The 19213-nt window shown below is 46.2% G+C and overlaps 1 protein-coding gene across 2 annotated transcripts in view; it reads left to right on the top strand.

The window, feature by feature from the left end:
• Nucleotides 1-19213, top strand: part of DHRSX (dehydrogenase/reductase X-linked) — a 293745-nt gene that overhangs the window by 227644 nt on the left and 46888 nt on the right. For both annotated transcript variants that reach the window (XM_030926232.1, XM_030926231.1), the window contains exon 4: nt 5461-5562. In XM_030926232.1, coding sequence (XP_030782092.1) covers nt 5461-5562 — 102 coding nt within the window. The remainder of the gene's footprint in view (nt 1-5460; nt 5563-19213) is intronic.

Below are 19213 nucleotides of genomic sequence, written 5' to 3'. Positions count from 1 at the left end.
GATCACACCTCTGCACTCTATCCTGGGTGACAGAACGAGACCCTATCTCAATAAATGCATAAATAATTTTAAAGAGGAAAGTAATTCAGCACAAACATATTTGCATATTCCCAAGACGATGCTCACAGCTTGTACTGCCTGCCTGGGTCCGATTCCTGTCTGCCTGGGGTCTGTCTGCGTGGGTCCTGTTCCTGTCTGCTTGGGGTCTGTCTGCCTCGGGTCCTGTTCCTACCTCCCTGGGGTCTATCTGCCTGGATCCTGTTCCTATCTCCCTGGGGTCTGCCTGCCTGGGTCCTGTTCCTGTCTGCTTGGGGTCTGTCTGCCTGGGTCCTGTTCCTATCTCCCTAGGTTCTATCTGCCTGGGTCCTGTTCCTGTCTCCCTGGGGTCTGTGTGCCTGGGTCCTGTTCCTACCTACCTGGGGTCTGTCTGCCTGGGTCCTGTTCCTATCTCCCTGGGGTCTATCTGCCTGGGTCCTGTTCCTACCTCCCTGGGGTCTGTCTGCCTGGGTCCTGCGCCTGTCTGCCTGGGGTCTGCCTGCCTGGGTCCTGTTCCTGTCTGCTTGGGGTCTGTCTGCCTGGGTCCTGTGCCTGTCTGCCTGGGGTCTGCCTGCCTGGGTCCTGTTCCTGTCTGCTTGGGGTCTGCCTGCCTGGGTCCTGTTCCTGTCTGCTTGGGGTCTGTCTGCCTGGGTCCTGTTCCTGTCTGCCTGGGGTCTGCCTGCCTGGGTCCTGTTCCTGTCTGCTTGGGGTCTGTCGGCCTGGGTCCTGTTCCTGTCTGCCTGGAGTCTGCCTGCCTGGGTCCTGTTCCTACCTCCCTGGGGTCTGTCTGCGTGGGTCCTGTTCCTACCTCCCTGGGGTCTGTCTGCCTGGGTCCTGTTCCTACCTCCCTGGGGTCTGTCTGCCTGGGTCCTGTTCCTATCTCCCTGGGGTCTGCCTGCCTGGGTCCTGTTCCTGTCTGCCTGGGGTCTGTCTGCCTGGGTCCTGTTCCTGTCTGCCTGGGGTCTGTCTGCCTGGGTCCTGTTCCTGTCTGCCTGGGGTCTGTGTGCCTGGATCCTGTTCCTAACTGCTTAGAGTCTATGCATTTCCTCTTTGTCCAACAATACATTTTTGCTCCAAGGTGATATTTTCACTTCACCTTTCTCACCTTTTCTTCTTTTTACCTTTTCCCTCTCCTTCCCTTCCCCGTCTTGGGGGCAGAAGCTGGCATATGGCGGAGCACCAGCAGAGGACGTGGCCCAAGCGCCCATACACCTTCCTTTTACCTCTTCCGCTGTTTCTTTCTGGGTGTGCCCAGAAAGCCCAGCCCCAGACACTCAAAGGTGCATCATTTCAGTCTGTGTTCCGAAGTTACATCGCATCCAAGGTGAATGAGACATGCGTCAAAACATACTGGTTATGCAACTGAGGAGGTGCAATGACGGTACTTTCATGGCAACCAAGGAAGCCAGATCTAGGGATGCCCAGCGTGGCTTGGGGTTCAGGAAAACTTCCTGAAGGAGGTGAAACATTTGCCCTTACGATCCCCGAGTGAGGCACACAAGCACCTTTCGGTGAGAACCCCACAGTCCATCCCAGAAAAGTAAAGTCAAGAGAATGGGCTACGTATGGGAGGAAGGGAACTATTTATGGTCTTCAATAAGAATCAAAACAAATGTGCATATGTGCCCCAGCTTTGTGCCTCGGTATTGCAAAATGCAGGGACTGCACGAAAATACAAGCAATAAATACAAGCAAGCACAAGCCCTCTTTTATTATTCTACTGCAGAAGAAGGAAATCCTTGCTTCTGAGTCATTTTGTATTAGTTACATAGGCTGTGTAACAAAATAACACAGACTCGGTAGCGCTGCCTAACAACCTGATAATGTTTTACCCAGAATGACATGCTTTAGAAAGTTATGTTGTGTCAAAGTAATCCAGATAACATTTCTTTTTCTTCTTGTTTTTTTATTATTATTTTATTATTATTTATTATTATTATTTTAAGTTCTGGGATACATGTGCAGAATGTACAGGTTTGTTACACAGGTATACACGTGCCATGGTGGTTTGCAGCACCCATTAAGCCATAACCCATTAAGCAGGCAGACCCCAGGGAGATAGGAAGCAGGCAGACCCCAGGGAGATAGGAACAGGACCCAGGCAGATAAGTTTTAAGTCCCGCATGCATTAGGTATTTGTCCTAGGGCTCTCCCTGCCCTTGTCCCCCAGCCCCCAGCAGGCCCTGGTGTGTGATGTTCCCCTCCCTGTGTCCGTGTGTTCTCATTGTTCAGCTCCCACTGATGAGTGAGAACATGTAGTGTTTGGTTTTCTGTTCCTGTGTTAGTTTGCTGAAAATGACGGTTTCCAGCTTCATCCATGTCCCTGGAAAGGATATGAACTCATCCTTTTTAATGGCTGCATAGTATTCCATGGTGTCTATGTGCCACATTTTCTTTATTCAGTCTATCATTGATGGGCATTTTGGTTGGTTCCAAGTCTTTGCTATTGTGAACAGTGCCACAATAAACATACATGTGCGTATGTCTTTATAGTAGAATGATTTGTAATCCTTTGGGTATATACCCAGTAATGGGATGGCTGGGTTAAATGGTGTTTCTAGTTCTAGATCCTTGAGGCATCGCCACACTGTCTTCCACAATGGTTGAACTAATTTACACTCCCAACAACAGTGTAAAAATGTTCCTATTTCTCCAAATCCTCTCCATTTCCTGTTCTTCCCCTTGTACAATCAGGAAGATGAAACTAACACACACACTGTCTCTGTCTCTCTCATTCTCTTTCTTTTTCTGTGTGCCCTCTTTTTCTTCCTCTCTTTCTCCCCCTCTCTTTCCCTCTCTTTTTCTCCATCTCTCTCTCTCTCTCTTTCTCTGTCTCCTTTTCTCTATCTCCCTCTGTCTCTCCGTTTCTGTCTGTCTCTTTCTCTCCCTCTCTTTGCCTCTTTCTGTCTCTTTGCTTCTTTTTTCTTTTTTTTGATACGGAGTCTTGCTCTGTCACCCAGACTGCAGTGCAGTGGTGCGATCCAACCTCCACCTCCCGGGTTCAAGCGATTCTCCTGCCTCAGCCTCCCGAGTAGCTGGGATGACAGGTGTGCACCATCATGCCTGCCTAATGTTTATATTTTTAGTAGAGACAGAGTTTTACCATGTTGGCCAGGCTGGTCTCGAACTCCAGACCTCCACCCACCTCGGCCTCCCAAAGTGCTGAGATGACGGTTGCCCGCCACCACACCTGGCTAATTTTTGTATTTTTATTAGAGATGGGGTTTCACCACGTTAGCCATCGCCTCGGCATCCCAAAGTGCTGGCATTACAGGCATGAGCCGTTGTGCCCGGCCTCTTTCTTTGTGTCTATCTGTCTGCCTGTCTCTCTTGGCCTTTTTTTCTCTCTCCCTCTCTCTTTTTCTGTTTATCTCTCTTACTGTCTCTCTTTGTCTGCATGCCTCTATATTTTCTCTCTCCTCAGTTTTCTCCCTCCTTTTCTCTCTTTCTGTCTTTGCCTTTCTTTCTCTCTCTCTCTGCTTCTCTGACTTTATCTCTCTCTCTTTCTCATTGTCACTCTCCCTCTCTCTCTCTTGATTTGCCCTTCCACCTCACACTATTCCCAGTCCTCACCTTTCAGAACTCCCTGGCACTGTCCCCCATCCTTCCCGCCTCCCACTGGAAATTGTCTTCCCATCTCAGTGTAAGGGAACGAGCTTCTGCCCTCAGAGATCTCTCTCTGCTACAAGTAATAGCTAGTTTTGATGCATTTTGTTGTGTCTGACTTTAGGTTGTGGCATTGTTCTCCCAACCTCCTTGAACCCATGGACCTGGAGGCAGAACGTATATACCTGTGAATTTGCTTTTCTTTCTAGTTCCTCTCCCTCCAAAACATCAGTCCTTCTGGAAAAAAACAAAAAACACAAACAAAAAACCTTTAACACAATCGAACACATCACTTTCAGAGATGGAGACCCACTGGAAATTTACAGAGGAAATAAAGGGTGAAATTGATATACTGGATACAATAGACATAAGTCTGCCTCTCTACCTGTGTGATGTTATAAAGCTGTCCCTGAGTCATTCACTCGCTTAAAAGTGTCATCTTTGGCCAGACACAGCTGCTCATGCCTGTAATCCAACACTTTGGGAGGCTGACATGGGAGGCTCACTTGCACTTAGGAGTTTGACACCAGCCATGGGGACATAGTGAGACCCTGTCTCCAAAAACATAAATGTAATAAAAAATAAAATGCCTTCTTTTATTATTCTCCTGCAGAAGAAGGAAGTCCTTGCTTCTGAGTCATTTTGTGTATCAGTTCCACATGCTGTGTAACAAAATAGCCCACAGACTCAGCAGCCTGGAAGATCTCGTACTTACTGTCTACAGCAGGGGATGCAAAACTTGCTTCCTCTTTAATTATTATATAAAATTCTATATTCTTCTCCTGCAGAAGAAGGAAGTCCTTGCTTCTGAGTCATTTTGTGTATCAGCTACATATGCTGTGTAACAAAATTACCCACAGGCTCAGCAGCCTGAAAGGACTCCTACTTACTATCCCACAGCTGCTGTGCATCTGGAATCTGGGCAAGTGTAACTGCATTCTCCCTTCTGGGTCTCACTAGGGCTCCCCCGAAAGTGTCACCTGGTCTGAGGTCCTCTCTGGAGCTCAGGATCTTCTTTGAAGTTTGCACGGTTCTACGCAGAAGCCAATTTCTGGAAGCTGTAGGTCTGGGGATCTGAGTATCTTGCTGACTTTTGGCCAGGGACTGCTCCCAGCTCCTAGAGAGGCCATGCCCAGGTTCTGGCGCCAAGGCGCTCTCACAAAACATCAGCTCACGTCAAGGTCAGGAGGAGAAGGACAGTTCCCACACAGACTCAAGGGAAGGGGACTATACAAGGATGTGACTCACTGAGGATCTCATTGTACTCTACTGACATGTTCAATTCAGTGTTGCTTCTTGGCCGGTCGCAGTGACTCACGCCTGTCATCCCAGCACTGTGGGAGGCTGAGGAGGGCGGATCACCTGAGGTCAAGAGTTCGAGACCAGCCTGGCCAACATGGTGAAACACTGTCTCTACTAAAAAAAAAAAAAAAAAAAAAAAAAAATCAGTGAGCTGAGATCCGACCACTGCACTCCAGCCTGGGCGACAGAGCGAGACTCCATCTCAAAAAAAAAAAAAAAAAAAAATTACAAAAATATAAAAATTAGCCAGATGTGGTAGCATGTGCCTGTAATCCCAGCTACCCGGGGGGCTGAGGCATTAGAATCGCTGGAACCTGGGAGGCAGAGGCTGCGGTGAGCTGAGATCATGCCACTGCACTCCAGTCTGGCAACAGAGCGAGACTCTGTCTCAAAAAGAAAAGGGAAAAAAAGTGTGACTTCCCAGGTGAAATTGAAATGGACCTGTTTAGAAATGTTCTTAATCTCTGAAATAGGCTGGAAGATAACCAGGTATTTTTTGTGCTTGTCCTTTTCCAGTGGAATTTTTATACTGTGACCTGGCTTCCATGATGTCCATCCGGCAGTTTGTCCAGAAGTTCAAGATGAAGAAGATTCCTCTCCATGTTCTGATCAACAATGGTGAGTCCTGGTGAACTTGCTGCGAGCCAGGGGTTAATTTGAATGACGGGCACTCTAGCTTTCATGTGAGAGAAGTGTCTGAGCAAAACAGGGTACCCATGGAAATTATTGCACATACCTGCTGTTTGCAGTCACTGCTTCATTTCACAGATGGCTTTGGAGGACCATCATTCTTGTTAGCATGTTACTTTTAATGAACGGTAACCAGATAACGTGTTGTATGGAGCTGACACGTTCCCTTGTCCACTTTGACTAAAGTGTATTACACGCATGCTAAGGGTTGGTGTTACCTCACAAAATCATCACCACACTCCCCCGAGACTCATGATTTGGGCTCTCGAAGTTCATTATCGTTTATCTCTTGATTTTACCCCCTGTTCAACATCCTTACCCAGACAGGGAGAGTCAATATCTCCCCTTCCCCATCGTCAGTCTGCCCATCTGCCAATCTTCAACACAAACCACCCTTGATCTTGAGCCCTTCTTTGAGCCACACTGAGCTCTTACTGTCATTGCAACACTTACTGTTGACCTTGAGCCCTTCTTTGAGCCACGCTGAGCTCTTAACGTCATTGCAACATTTACTGTTGACCTTGAGCCCTCTTTGAGCCACGCTGAGCTCTTAAGGTCATTGCAACACTTAATATTTCTCCTTGCAATGCTGATGCCCGTTACTCTCATCCCCTGCTACAGTCCATTTTATTTTTTATAAAAGTTAACCTGAACCCTCCACACTGAGGAGGTACAGTTATTGACATCTCCAAACGAAGTAAATACATAGAACTCAAGTTCTCAGAAATACACCAAAAAACATGTGTGCTGGTAGAATTGAACACATCACTTTCACAGATGGAGACCAGATGGAAATTTAGAGAGGAAATAAATAGTGACATGAATACAGTGGATAGGACAGACGTAAGTCAAACAGCCCATCGAGACAGCACATTCCTTTCAAATATATGGAATATTTATCAAGTTATTGATACTTTAGATGGCAGACGAAAAAATCACCAAAAGGGTCTTGGGATTACCCAGTGTAATTACTCAATTACCCACCTAGACCATTAAAGATTCTTAATTCTGCAAAACCCCTTTTGCTTTCTGAGGTACTGTTGTCGTGAATTCTGGAGATTAGGATATGGATGTGTCTGCAAGCAGGGAGGAAACGTTATTCTCTGTGCTACTGTTGTCGTGAATTCTGGAGATGAGGATATGGATGTGTCTGCAAGGAGGGAGAAAACGTTATTCTCTGTGCTAAAGTTGTAACACCTGTCTGTTTCCAGCTGCCAAGGTCTGGTAGCTTCCACCTAATTATTTTTTTCCTCTTTGTCTTGATGTGTTTTGTGTTTTTCTATAACATTAATGGGATCGGAGGATAGGAAAGGGGATGAGATATCCATGCTTCCCCTCAACCCACTTGTTTAATTGGAAATTATTATGCTACAGTTTAAAGGAGAAGCATGGGATATAAAACTATACATAGAGTGTGATGCCAATTTATGCATAAAAATATGTACAGACATAGCTATGATGTGTGAGTGCATATGTATTTGTATATGTATTTGATGTATGATGTATATATGTATTTATGCATAAAAATATGTGCAGACATAGCTGTGATGTGTGAGTGCCACTCAGCTACAGACAACACCATTTCCATGTACTTAGCCTGGTAAGAAGCATCGTATTATCAATGCTAGTGGCTGTTGTTGCTGGAAGGCCCGGAATGATTTTAACTTTCTGTGTCTTCTCCTTGGAGGTTAATAACACTTTTCAGATTTGCCATCCTGGTGGGATCTTAAGTTTCTATGCAGGAGTCAGTGATTTCCCAGTCAACACCCATTTGGAATCTTCTGTCTCAGCACTGGGTGTGGACTTCCTTTGCTGAAGACCCATCCGTATTTTAAGTGATAAGAATTGTAGCATTATAAGTCACCAAATGTGAAGACCACTTAGAGGGACCGTGGAGATCCCATGCAACCCAACGTCTCATTTCTTCATTGTATGTACCATTCTTACTCATTAGTCATGGGAGCGGTTTATCACAGAGCAGTTGGAAATGGACATGCATGACTGACATGGTGCCCTTGTGCAGAGACACAGAAAAACAGAAACGTCTATCCTCTTAGGGACTTTTCTTCAACTACTTCCATCCATTTGCTATGGCCTTGCATCCACCAGGAAGCAGAAAAAACTAGGAATCTCAGGCCGGGTGCAGCAGGTCACACCTGTCATCCCAGCACTTTAGGAGGCAGAGGCAGATGGATCACGAGGTCAGGAGTTCAAGACCAGCTTGGACAACACAGTGAAACCCTGTCTCTACTAAAAATACAAAAATTAGCCGGGCGTGGTGGCGGGTGCTTGTAGTCCCAGCTACTCAGGAGGCTGAGGCAGGAGAATCGCTTGAACCCAGGAGGTGGAGGCTACAGTGAGCCAAGATCATGCCATTGCATTCCAGCCTGGGCAACAGAGCAAGACTCCATCTCAAAAAAAAAAAAAACAATTAGGAATCTCAGATATGATATGTTTCTCCAGCAGAATCTTACTCTTTTCTGGGGGAACAGAATTTTACTGAGCAATGAGTATATGAACCACATCTGTGACAGTGGATACAGGCTAACACCAGCTGACACAGGCTCACCATTGTACACTCCATCACTCAACCACCACTGTGACAGTGGATACAGGCTACTACCAGCTGACACAGGCTCACCAGTGTATACACCATCACTCAGCCACCACTGTGACAGTGGATACAGGCTAACACCAGCTGACACAGGCTCACCAGCGTATACTCCATCACTCAACCACCACTGTGACAGTGGATACAGGCTAATACCAGCTGACACAGGCTCACCAGCATATACACCATCACTCAACCACCACTGTGACAGTGGATACAAGCTACTACCAGCTGACACAGGCTCACCAGCATATACACCATCACTCAGCCACCACTGTGACAGTGGATACAGGCTAATACCAGCTGACACAGGCTCACCAGCATATACACCATCACTCAGCCACCACTGTGACAGTGGATACAGGCTAATACCAGCTGACACAGCTCACCAGCATATCCACCATCACTCAACCACCACTGTGACAGTGGATACAGGCTAACCACCAGCTGACACAGGCTCACCATTGTACACTCCATCACTCAACCACCACTGTGACAGTGGATACAGGCTAACACCAGCTGACACAGGCTCACCAGCATATACACCATCACTCAGCCACCACTGTGACAGTGGATACAGGCTAATACCAGCTGACACAGGCTCACCAGCATATACACCATCACTCAGCCACCACTGTGACAGTGGATACAAGCTAATACCAGCTGACACAGGCTCACCAGCGTATACTCCATCACTCAACCACCACTGTGACAGTGGATACAGGCTAACACCAGCTGACACAGGCTCACCATTGTACACTCCATCACTCAACCACCACTGTGACAGTGGATACAGGCTAACACCAGCTGACACAGGCTCACCAGCATATACACCATCACTCAGCCACCACTGTGACAGTGGATACAGGCTAATACCAGCTGACACAGGCTCACCAGCGTATACTCCATCACTCAACCACCACTGTGACAGTGGATACAGGCTAACACCAGCTGACACAGGCTCACCATTGTACACTCCATCACTCAACCACCACTGTGACAGTGGATACAGGCTAACACCAGCTGACACAGGCTCACCAGCATATACACCATCACTCAGCCACCACTGTGACAGTGGATACAGGCTAATACCAGTTGACACAGGCTCACCAGCATATACACCATCACTCAGCCACCACTGTGACAGTGGATACAAGCTAATACCAGCTGACACAGGCTCACCAGCGTATACTCCATCACTCAACCACCACTGTGACAGGGGAAACAAGCCAACACCAGCTGACACAGGCTCACCATTTTGACACTCCATCACTCAACCACCACTGTGACAGTGGATACAGGCTAACACCAGCTGACACAGGCTCACCAGCATATACACCATCACTCAGCCACCACTGTGACAGTGGATACAGGCTAATACCAGCTGACACAGGCTCACCAGCATATACACCATCACTCAGCCACCACTGTGACAGTGGATACAAGCTAATACCAGCTGACACAGGCTCACCAGCATATTCTCCATCACTCAGCCACCAGTGTGACAGTGGATACAGGCTAAGAGCAGCTGACACAGGCCCACCAGCGTATTCTCCATCACTCAGCCACCACTGTGACAGTGGATACAGGCTAACACCAGCTGACACAGGCCCACCAGCGCATACGCCATCATTCAGCCACCACTGTGATAGTGGATACAGGCTAACACCAGCTGACACAGGCTCACCACCGTATACTCCATCACTCAACCACCACGTTTACCTTTTGAAATGGCTGTTGCATTCCTAGGATGCTCCTCTATTCCTTTTCTCAACAGATTTTAAGGCACACAGGGCTCTCAGAAACAAAAATATTCTGGAAACCGGGACAGGGTAGGATTTGAATCCAAAGAGTCTTGTTGGATTGGCTTTGTACCCTATCTCTTCTGTAGAGAATCTCATGCACATATAGGGTTTACTTCTTCCTAGACTTATCTAGATCTTTCTTCCATGCTAAGATTTTTTACCTTCACTCAATGCTTCAGAGGCACCTCAATTCAGGAAATCCAGTGTGGAATTCCTGAGCCCATGGCTGACACCGGTTCTACAGGAGAATATTTCCTTCTTCAGTTTTTAGAAGACTGCCAGCATTTCTTCACCCATGGCCTCCCACCTGACCTTAAAGCCAACAATGATAGTGGCTCACACCTGTAACCTCAGCACTTTGGGAGGCTGGGGCAGTTGGATCACGTGAGGTCAGGAGTTTGAGACCAACCTGGACAGCACAGTGAAACCCCGTCTCTACTAAAATTACAAAATTAGCCGGGCGTGGTGACGCATGCCTGTAATCCCAGCTACTTGGGAGGCTAAGGCAGGGGAATCGCTTGAACCTGGGAAGCGGAGGTTGCAGTGAGCTGAGATCGTGCCACTGCACTCCAGCCTGGGCGGCAAGAGCGAAACTCCATCTCAAAACAACAACAACAACGACAACAACAAAGCCAGCAGTGAGACACCCTTGAATCTCTCTCTTTCTTGTTCTCTCTCTCTCACTCTCTTCCCTTCTCTCTCTTTCTCTCTCTCATCTTGCCTTCTCTTTTTTTAATCTCCTTCACTTACTCTTGTTCTTCTGCCTGCCTTGTAGAAGAAGCATTGTGATGATTTGGGGCCTGTCAGGATCATCTCTGATCATTGCCTTATCTCAGGATCTTCCACTGAATCACATCTGCAAAGGCCTTTTTGCCGTGGCAGTCACATTTTCATGTGTTCCAGAGATGAGGACATGGACATTTTTTCATGCTTTCAGTTATTACTCTACCAAATTGGGACTAGGTTTTGGGCGTCTTTGGTGCCATTATCCTGTCTACCACATGAGATTAGGATGTGGACATCTTTGGGGCCATTATTCTGTCTCTCACATGAAGATTAGGCTGTGGACATCTTTGGGGCCATTACTCTGTCTCCCACATGGGATTAGGACACGGACATCTTTGGGGGTCATTATCCTGTGGACGTGGACATCTTTGGGGCCATTATTCTGTCTCCCACGTGGGGATTACAATGTGGGCATTTTTGGGGTCATGATTCTGTCTACCAGATGGATAATGTGGACCTGGACATCTTGGGGTGTGCATTATTTAACCTGCCATACCTGCCTCTACTCTGCCCATCACATACTTCACTTGCAGGAAAAATACAATAAACAAGATTCTTGACCTCATGGAAATCATCCTCTAGCACAGGAAACACACATTGGGTCGATAATCATTGTGTGCAATGTCCTGCCTTACAAAACACAGCTCTTGCAATGTGACAGCACAGGCATGTAAAGTACAGAGAAGATTGCCTCCCATGTCACATGCCTCCCCGGAATGCCCCAGCCTGTGCTGCTCAGAACCGCATTTCCAGGAGATGATCCTGAGAATCCATTTGTTACAAGGTGATGGCTTGAAATAATACTTTGCGCTTTCTTCCTTTTATCTTTTTGTCATACATCGTTCAAGAGGTTGCCCAGGCTGTGGCTCTCCTGAGCTCTGCCTCCCGTCAGATCCGTAACAGCATTAGGTTCTCATAGGAGCGCAAACCCTACTGTAAAATGTGCATGAGAGGGACGTAGGTTGTGCACTCCTTATAAAAATCTAATGGCTGATGATCTGTGCATGTGAGGGATCTAGGTTGCGTGCTCCTTATGAGAATCTGATTCCTGATGATCTGTCACTGTCTCCCGTCACCCCCAGATGGGACCATCTAGTCACAGGAAAACAAGCTCAGGGCTCCCAGTGATCCTATATGATGGTGACTTACAGAATTATTTCATTGTATAGTACAGTATAATAATAATACAAATAAAATGTACAATAAATGTCATGCACCTGAATCATCCCAAAACCATCCCCCAACCCCGCCTCCACCATCTCTGTTCAGAAAATTGTCTTTCACAAAAGTGGTCCCTGGGGCCAAAAAGGTTGGGGACTGCTGCGCTAAACTATTTCCCCAGAACCTTCCCTCCAAAACTCCTGCCAGTCAATCACATGCCTCAAGTCTCATGGAAAACAGCTCTAGCTGAGCTCAACAAGGGTGACTGCCAAGGCAAAAAGGAGCTACGCTTTGTGCTTTTCTTTTTTTATTCTTAGAGACACCAGTCAAGGTTTTGCAAACATGAAATACTTAAGATGTAGAATATTTTTTCATTTTCTAGTGGGTTGAAAATAGAACCCGACTGCCTCTGTCTGGCTGCTGGGGGAAGCCCAGGGGCAACGTGATGATTTATCAAGCACAAGAATAAATCAATAACAGACCTCCTGCAGAGCCAGTATGTGTGGTTTATTCACTGTAAAATTGTATTTATGTAGCTTCCCATCCCCATGTCTGAAAATTGATAGATTTTTAACAACTGCAGTGGATTTATAGATTTGTCCTTGTCAGACATCTTTCCATAACTCTAATGGATGAATTTCTTTCCGAGATAAAGAATTACTAAGCGTTATTTTCCCTACCACTAAAGAAATAGGTCCATGGTACAGGGTGACCCTGAAAATAACAATGATTTTTGCCTGGCCAGAGACCTACAGACTCTGGTTTTCGGTACAGTTCTTCGTTTCCCCATTCATTCATTCATTCCTTCAAACGAATGAATGAATGAATTTGAAGGACTGAAAGAATTCAAATGAATGAATGAATTCAGAGGAATGACTGAAGGCAAATGATGAATGAATTCAAAGGAATGAACAAATGAATTCAAATGAATGAATTAAATGAATGAACAAATGAATTGAAAGGAACAAATGAATTGAAAGGAACAAACCAATTCAAAGGAACCAGAGAATTCAAAGGAGTGAATGAATGAATTCAAAGGAATGAAAAAATTCAAGGGAATGAATCAGTGATTTCATATGAGTGAATTTGAATGAATGAATTCAAGTGAATGAACAAATGAATTCAAAGGAACAAGTGAATTCAAATGACTGAATGAATTCAAATGAATGAACAAATGAATTCAGAGGAACAAATGAATTCAAATGACTGAATGAATAAATTCAAAGGAATGAATGAATTCAAATGAGTGAATGAATTCAAATGAATGAACAAATGAATTCAGAGGAACAAATGAATTCAGAGGAACAAATGAATTCAAATGACTGAATGAATAAATTCAAAGGAATGAATGAATTCAAATGAGTGAATGAATTCAAATGAATGAACAAATGAATTCAGAGGAACAAATGAATTCAGAGGAACAAATGAATTCAAATGACTGAATGAATAAATTCAAAGGAATGAATGAATTCAAATGAGTGAATGAATTCAAATGAATGAACAAATGAATTCAAAGGAACCAATGAGTGCAAAGGAATGAATTCAAAGGAATTAATGAATTCAAAGGAATGAATGAATTCAAATGATGCAAATGAATGAATGAAATCGAGTGAATGAAATCGAATGAATGAATGAATTCCAATGAGTTCATTGAAATGAGCAAATGGGCACAGGGCACCTAGAAGACCCATGAGAGTTAAGGAAGATTCATTCAGGGGAGGCCCAGGTGTGCAGTTTTGTATCAACAGAAGACTGAGGTGCAATGGAGGCAGTCCTCACTGAGGACCCACTTTTTGGTGGAGACACCTGAGCAGCCATCTCCTGTCTTTGTGGGCACCTGGCATTTTCTGTGTGAATCGGGCTCCGCAGTCATCTGGTCTCCCTCCTGGGAAGGCGGAAAGTGTCGCATCACGGCTCATGTGATCGTCAGCGGATCCTTGAGTCTGCATAGGTGTAGACCAGTTATTCTGCGTGCCTTCTGTTGGCTTCTCTTCCAGAGCTGCTCTCCTGTGGATAGAGTAGCTTTCTGTTCTGTAGTGGCTTCCTCTGCCTCTCCCGGTGGCGCTTCCTCTGAGCAGGAGACATTTGGATGTTCTTTTAGTGTTGGTGTTGGCAACAGCATGGGATGTGGTCTGCTGTGACTCTGCGGCAGGCTGCTCCCTGCCAGAGAAGGCTGGATGTTCAGGGCGTCCGTCCCATCGCCTCTGTGGACTGACTCCATCCTTCCCACGGCCCTCCCGAGATTCTAGAAAGTGGGTTGAGAAGCAGTGGTTTTTCAGTTACTCAAATGCTTTTCTCCTCTCTCTCTCTTTAACTCTCTGTCTCTCTCCTCCTTCTCTCCTTCTCCCCCGTCTCTCTGTCATTCTCTCTTTCTACCTCTTCACTGTCTGGGTTTTCCTCTCCCTTTTGCTTTTTCTGTCTCTCTCCTCAACCCACCCCTGTCCCCTCTTCTTCTATTTTGCTCTTTACCTCTCTCCTCCCTCCCTCTCTCTCTCCCCTTCTCTCTCCTCTTTCTCCCTTTATCCCTCTCTCTCTCCTTCCCTTTCTTTTTCTCCCTCTCTCTCTTTCTCCCTTCTTCTCTCTCCCCTCTTTCTTCTCTCTCTCCCTCCCTTTCTCCCTCTTTCTCCCCTCTTCTCTGCCTCTCCCTTTCTCCCTCTCTCCCCCTCCCTCTCCCTCCCTCTCTCCCTCTTGCTCCCCTCTTCTCTCCCTCTCCCTTTCTCCCTCTCTCCCCCTCCCTCTCCCTCCCTCTCTCCCTCTTTCTCCCCTCTTCTGTCTCTCTGCCTTTCTTCCTCTCTCCTTCCCTCCCTCCTTCTCCGTTCTTCTCTCCCTCTCCTCTTTTCGTCTCTCTCTCCCTTTGTTTCCCTCTCTCACACCCTCTCTCTTCTCCTTCTCTATCTCCTTTCTCTTCCCTTCTTTCTCCTCCTTCCCCCGTCTCTCCTCCTCCGTTGCCTTCCTTCTCTCCCTGTCTTTCTCTCTTTCTCTGTCTCTCTGTCTCCCTCTCTAGTTCCTCCCCCTCCTCTCTCCCTCTCATTTGCCCTCCATCTCTCTCCCTGTTCCCTCTCCTATCTCTTTCTCTGTCTCTCTTCCCCCTCTCCTTCTCGTTTCCTCTCTTCTTTGCCCTCCCCCTCTCTCTCCTCTTCTCTCTCTCTCCCTCTCTGACTGCCCTTTCATCCCCACCACTCTCCTTTCTTCTCCAAGCAGAGAACTCTCCCCTCTCCTCCCCTGTTCAGGACACACCTCACTTGCAGTTCACTGCTTGAGGCACAACATGAGATTGTGACCCTGTGGGTCCACTCCTCAGTAAAATGACATTAGGGGCACGGACCAATGAATGATAGTTTCATTGTTCGTTTTCCACCTTTCAATTGGCAGATCAATGAATGATAATTTTACAGTTTATTTTCCACCTTTCAATTGTCAGATCAGTGAACAATAATTTTATTGTGTATTTTCCATCTTTGAATTGGCAGATCAATGGACGATAATTTTATTGCGTATTTTCCACCTTTGAATTGGCAGATCAATGAGCGATAATTTTATTGCGTATTTTCCACCTTTGGATTGGCAGATCAATGGACGATAATTTTATTGCGTATTTTCCACCTTTGGATTGGCAGATCGATGAGCGATACTTTTATTGCGTATTTTCCACCTTTGGATTGGCAGATCGATGAGCGATAATTTTATTGCGTATTTTCCACCTTTGGATTGGCAGATCGATGAGCGATAATTTTATTGCGTATTTTCCACCTTTGGATTGGCAGATCGATGGATGATAATTTTATTGTGTATTTTCCACCTTTGGATTGGCAGATCAATGGACGATAATTTTATTGTGTATTTTCCATCTTTGAATTGGCACATCAATGGACGATAACTTTATTGTGTATTTTCTACCTTTCAATTGGCAGATCAATGAATGATAATTTTATTGCGTATTTTCCACTTTTGAATTGGCAGATCAATGAGCGATAATTTTATTGCGTATTTTCCACCTTTCAGTTCACAGATCAATGAAAGATAATTTTATTGTGTATTTTCTACCTTTCAATTGGCAGATCAATGAACGATAATTTTATTGTGTATTTTGCACCTTTCAATTGGCAGATCAGTGAATGATAGTTTTATTGTGTATTCTCCACCTTTGAATTGGTGAAGAGACAGATCCCGTGGATGCTCATAACGTGGATGGCACCCGATACACTGATGTGGCCACGGGATTTTTTTTATTCCTTAGAAAAATCACAGTGAAACCTCAGTATATTCACTGATGATTAAAGCTTGTGCACCAGAATCTCAGAAGTCACCACAAAAGAATGTATCCATGTAGCAAAAACCACTGGTTTCAAAAAAACTATTGAAATTTTGGGAAACAGGCCAGGCACGGTGGCTCACGCCTGTAATCCCAGCACTTTGGGAGGCCGATGTGGATGGATCACGAGGTGAGGAGTTCGAGACCATCCTGCCCAACACAGTGAAATCCCATCTCTACTAAAAATACAAAAATTAGCTGGGTGTGGTGGCGGGCACCTGTAATCCCAGCTACTCAGGAGGTTGAGGCAGGAGAATTGCTGGAACCCAGGAGGCGGAGGCTGCAGTGAGCTGAGATTGTGCCACTGCATTCCAGCCTAGCGGCAGAGCGAGACTCTGGATTCAAAAAATAAAATAAAATAAAATAATAAAAATTTTTAAAAAACAGGCAAATTATTATTTTATTTATTTTATTTTATTTTTTTATTTTTTTGAGACAGAGCCTTGCTCTGTCGCCCAGGCTGGAGTGCAGTGGCACAACCTCTTCTCACTGCAACTTCTGCCTCCCGGAAAAAACAAGCAAATTAAATCTATGGTAATAGAAATTGGACTCATAGTTACCTTAGGGGAATGTGATAATTAATTTTGGGTCAAAAAAGGGCTTATGGGGTGCAGATGTGGGAGACAGTTCCCTGAGACGGGGGAGTGCTCACTTTGTATGATTGCATTGAGATTTCCCTCATGATCTCTGCACCTTTATTTTTTTTGAGACGGAGTTTCGCTGTTGTCAGCTGGGGGTGGAGTGCAGTGGCATGATCTCGGCTCACGGCAACCTCCACCTCCCGGGTTCCAGCAATTCTCCTGTCTCAGCCTCCCAAGTAGCTGAGATTACAGGTGCCTGCCACCACGCCCAGCAGTTTTTTTTATTTTGTATTTTTAGTAGAGACGGGTTTCACCAAGTTGGCCAGGCTGGTCTCGAACTCCTGACCCCAGGTGATCCGCCTGCCTCGGCCTCCCAGAGTGCTGGGATGACAGGCACGCGCCACCATGCCCGGCTAATTTTTGTATTTTTAGTAGAGACGGGGTTTCACCAAGTTGGCCAGGCTGGTCTCAAACTCCTGACCTCAGGTGATCCGCCTGCCTCGGCCTCCCAGAGTGCTGGGATGACAGGCACGCGCCACCATGCCCGGCTAATTTTTTTTAGTAGAGACGGGGTTTCACCAAGTTGGCCAGGCTGGTCTCGAACTCCTGACCCCAGGTGATCCGCCTGCCTCGGCCTCCCAGAGTGCTGGGATGACAGGTGTGAGTCACCGTGCCCGGCCCTGTGCACCTTTTTTCTACATTCCTTTGATTTAAAAGAAAAACATTACTTGACAAAAATAAATAAATAGAATTGTATTGATGCCAAAAAAATAGGATGATGGAAAATTTAAAACACATACAAAAGCCTACAGGCATTTGAATTTGCCATCGATTGTCTAACTGATACTCAATTCTGCATTTCTGACTTGTGTCTATCTCTCCTCTGGGGCACCATCATCTCTTCCTGGGCCACGATAACGGCCTCTCCTAACAGGCTTGTCAGGCCCCCATCCCATCTCTCTACCTGGCACCAATCTGCTCTTTCAATGCTCTGCTTACATAGGAAGAGGAAAATTAATAGCTAAAGCCGTTGGCAAAGAACTCAACAACAAAACAGTTTCTCCTTCAGCATCTGTCAGGCTTGTGTTCCGTAAATAATCAGCGTTTGAGGTGGGTGTGCTGCCTAGAAACGTCTCCATGACACTGTGGTTTAAAATATGGGTGCATGGCTGGGCGCGGTGGCTCACACCTGCAATTCCAGCACTTTGGGAGGCCGAGGCAGGCGGATCACTAGGGATGAGGAGTTCGAGACCAGACTGGTCAGCGTGACAAAACCCCTTCTCTACTAAAAATACCAAAAAAAAAAAAAAATTAGCTGGGCTTTGTGGTGCACACCTGTCATCCCAGCTACTTGGGAGGCTGAGGCAGGAGAATCACTTGAACCCAGGAGGTGGAGGTTGCAGTGAGCCGAGATCAACCCATTGCACTCCAGCCTGGGTGACAGATTAAGACTCTGTCTCAAAAAAATGACATAAAAAATAAAATACGGACGCACTGCACTCCAGCCTGGTTGACAGAGCGAGACTGTCTCCAAAAACATAATAATAATAGTCGGGCTGGGTGCAGTGGCTCACACCTGTAGTCCCAGCACTTTGGGAGGCCAAGGCGGGAGGATCACTTGAGGTTAGGAGTTCAAGAGCAGCCTGGCCAACATGGTGAAACCCTGTCTCTACTAAAAATACAAAAGATAGCTGCACATCAGGGCAGGCACCTGTCATCACAAGTACTTGGCTGTGGCAGGAGAATGACGTGAACCCAGGAGGCAGAGGTTGCAGTGAGCCGAGATCACACCATTGCACTCCAGTCTGGGCGACAGAGCAAGAGTCTACCTCAAAAAAATAAGTAATAATAACAATAAAATAGAAATAAATGTAATTACTCTCAGCAGCTCACTAATGATGAATGACCAGCATCCAGGGCCCCTGCGCGTGCCTGGTGCGTTCACCACGGTGCAGGAATTCGCACACAGCTTACCCGCCAGGCAAGTCCCTAGCATGGCTCGGATTCCTCTGGAGCACAGGTCGTCACCTGCCTGCACAGCAGCACTGTCCCCTCTGCTCTTGGGAAGGATCCCTTCCCCAACAATGCTGTTGTCACCAAGAATTTGCTCAGAGCTGCAAGCCATTATCCTAAGAGAACGAGCACAGAAACAGAAAAGCAAATACTGCAGTTCTGACTTACACCTGGAACGCACACAGCGGGTACTCATGGACACAAAGATGGGACGAGCAGAAACTTTTGGCTGCTAGAAAGTAGGGGGAGGGAGGCATGGGATGAAAAACCACCTGTTGGGTACCACAGCTGTTTCCTGGGTGACAGGTTC

The sequence above is a fragment of the Rhinopithecus roxellana genome, chromosome 22, assembly GCF_007565055.1.
Source record: "Rhinopithecus roxellana isolate Shanxi Qingling chromosome 22, ASM756505v1, whole genome shotgun sequence".
Lineage (NCBI taxonomy): Eukaryota > Metazoa > Chordata > Mammalia > Primates > Cercopithecidae > Rhinopithecus > Rhinopithecus roxellana.
Note: the sequence above shows the minus strand (reverse complement) of the source record. Positions and strands in the feature narration are given on the sequence as shown.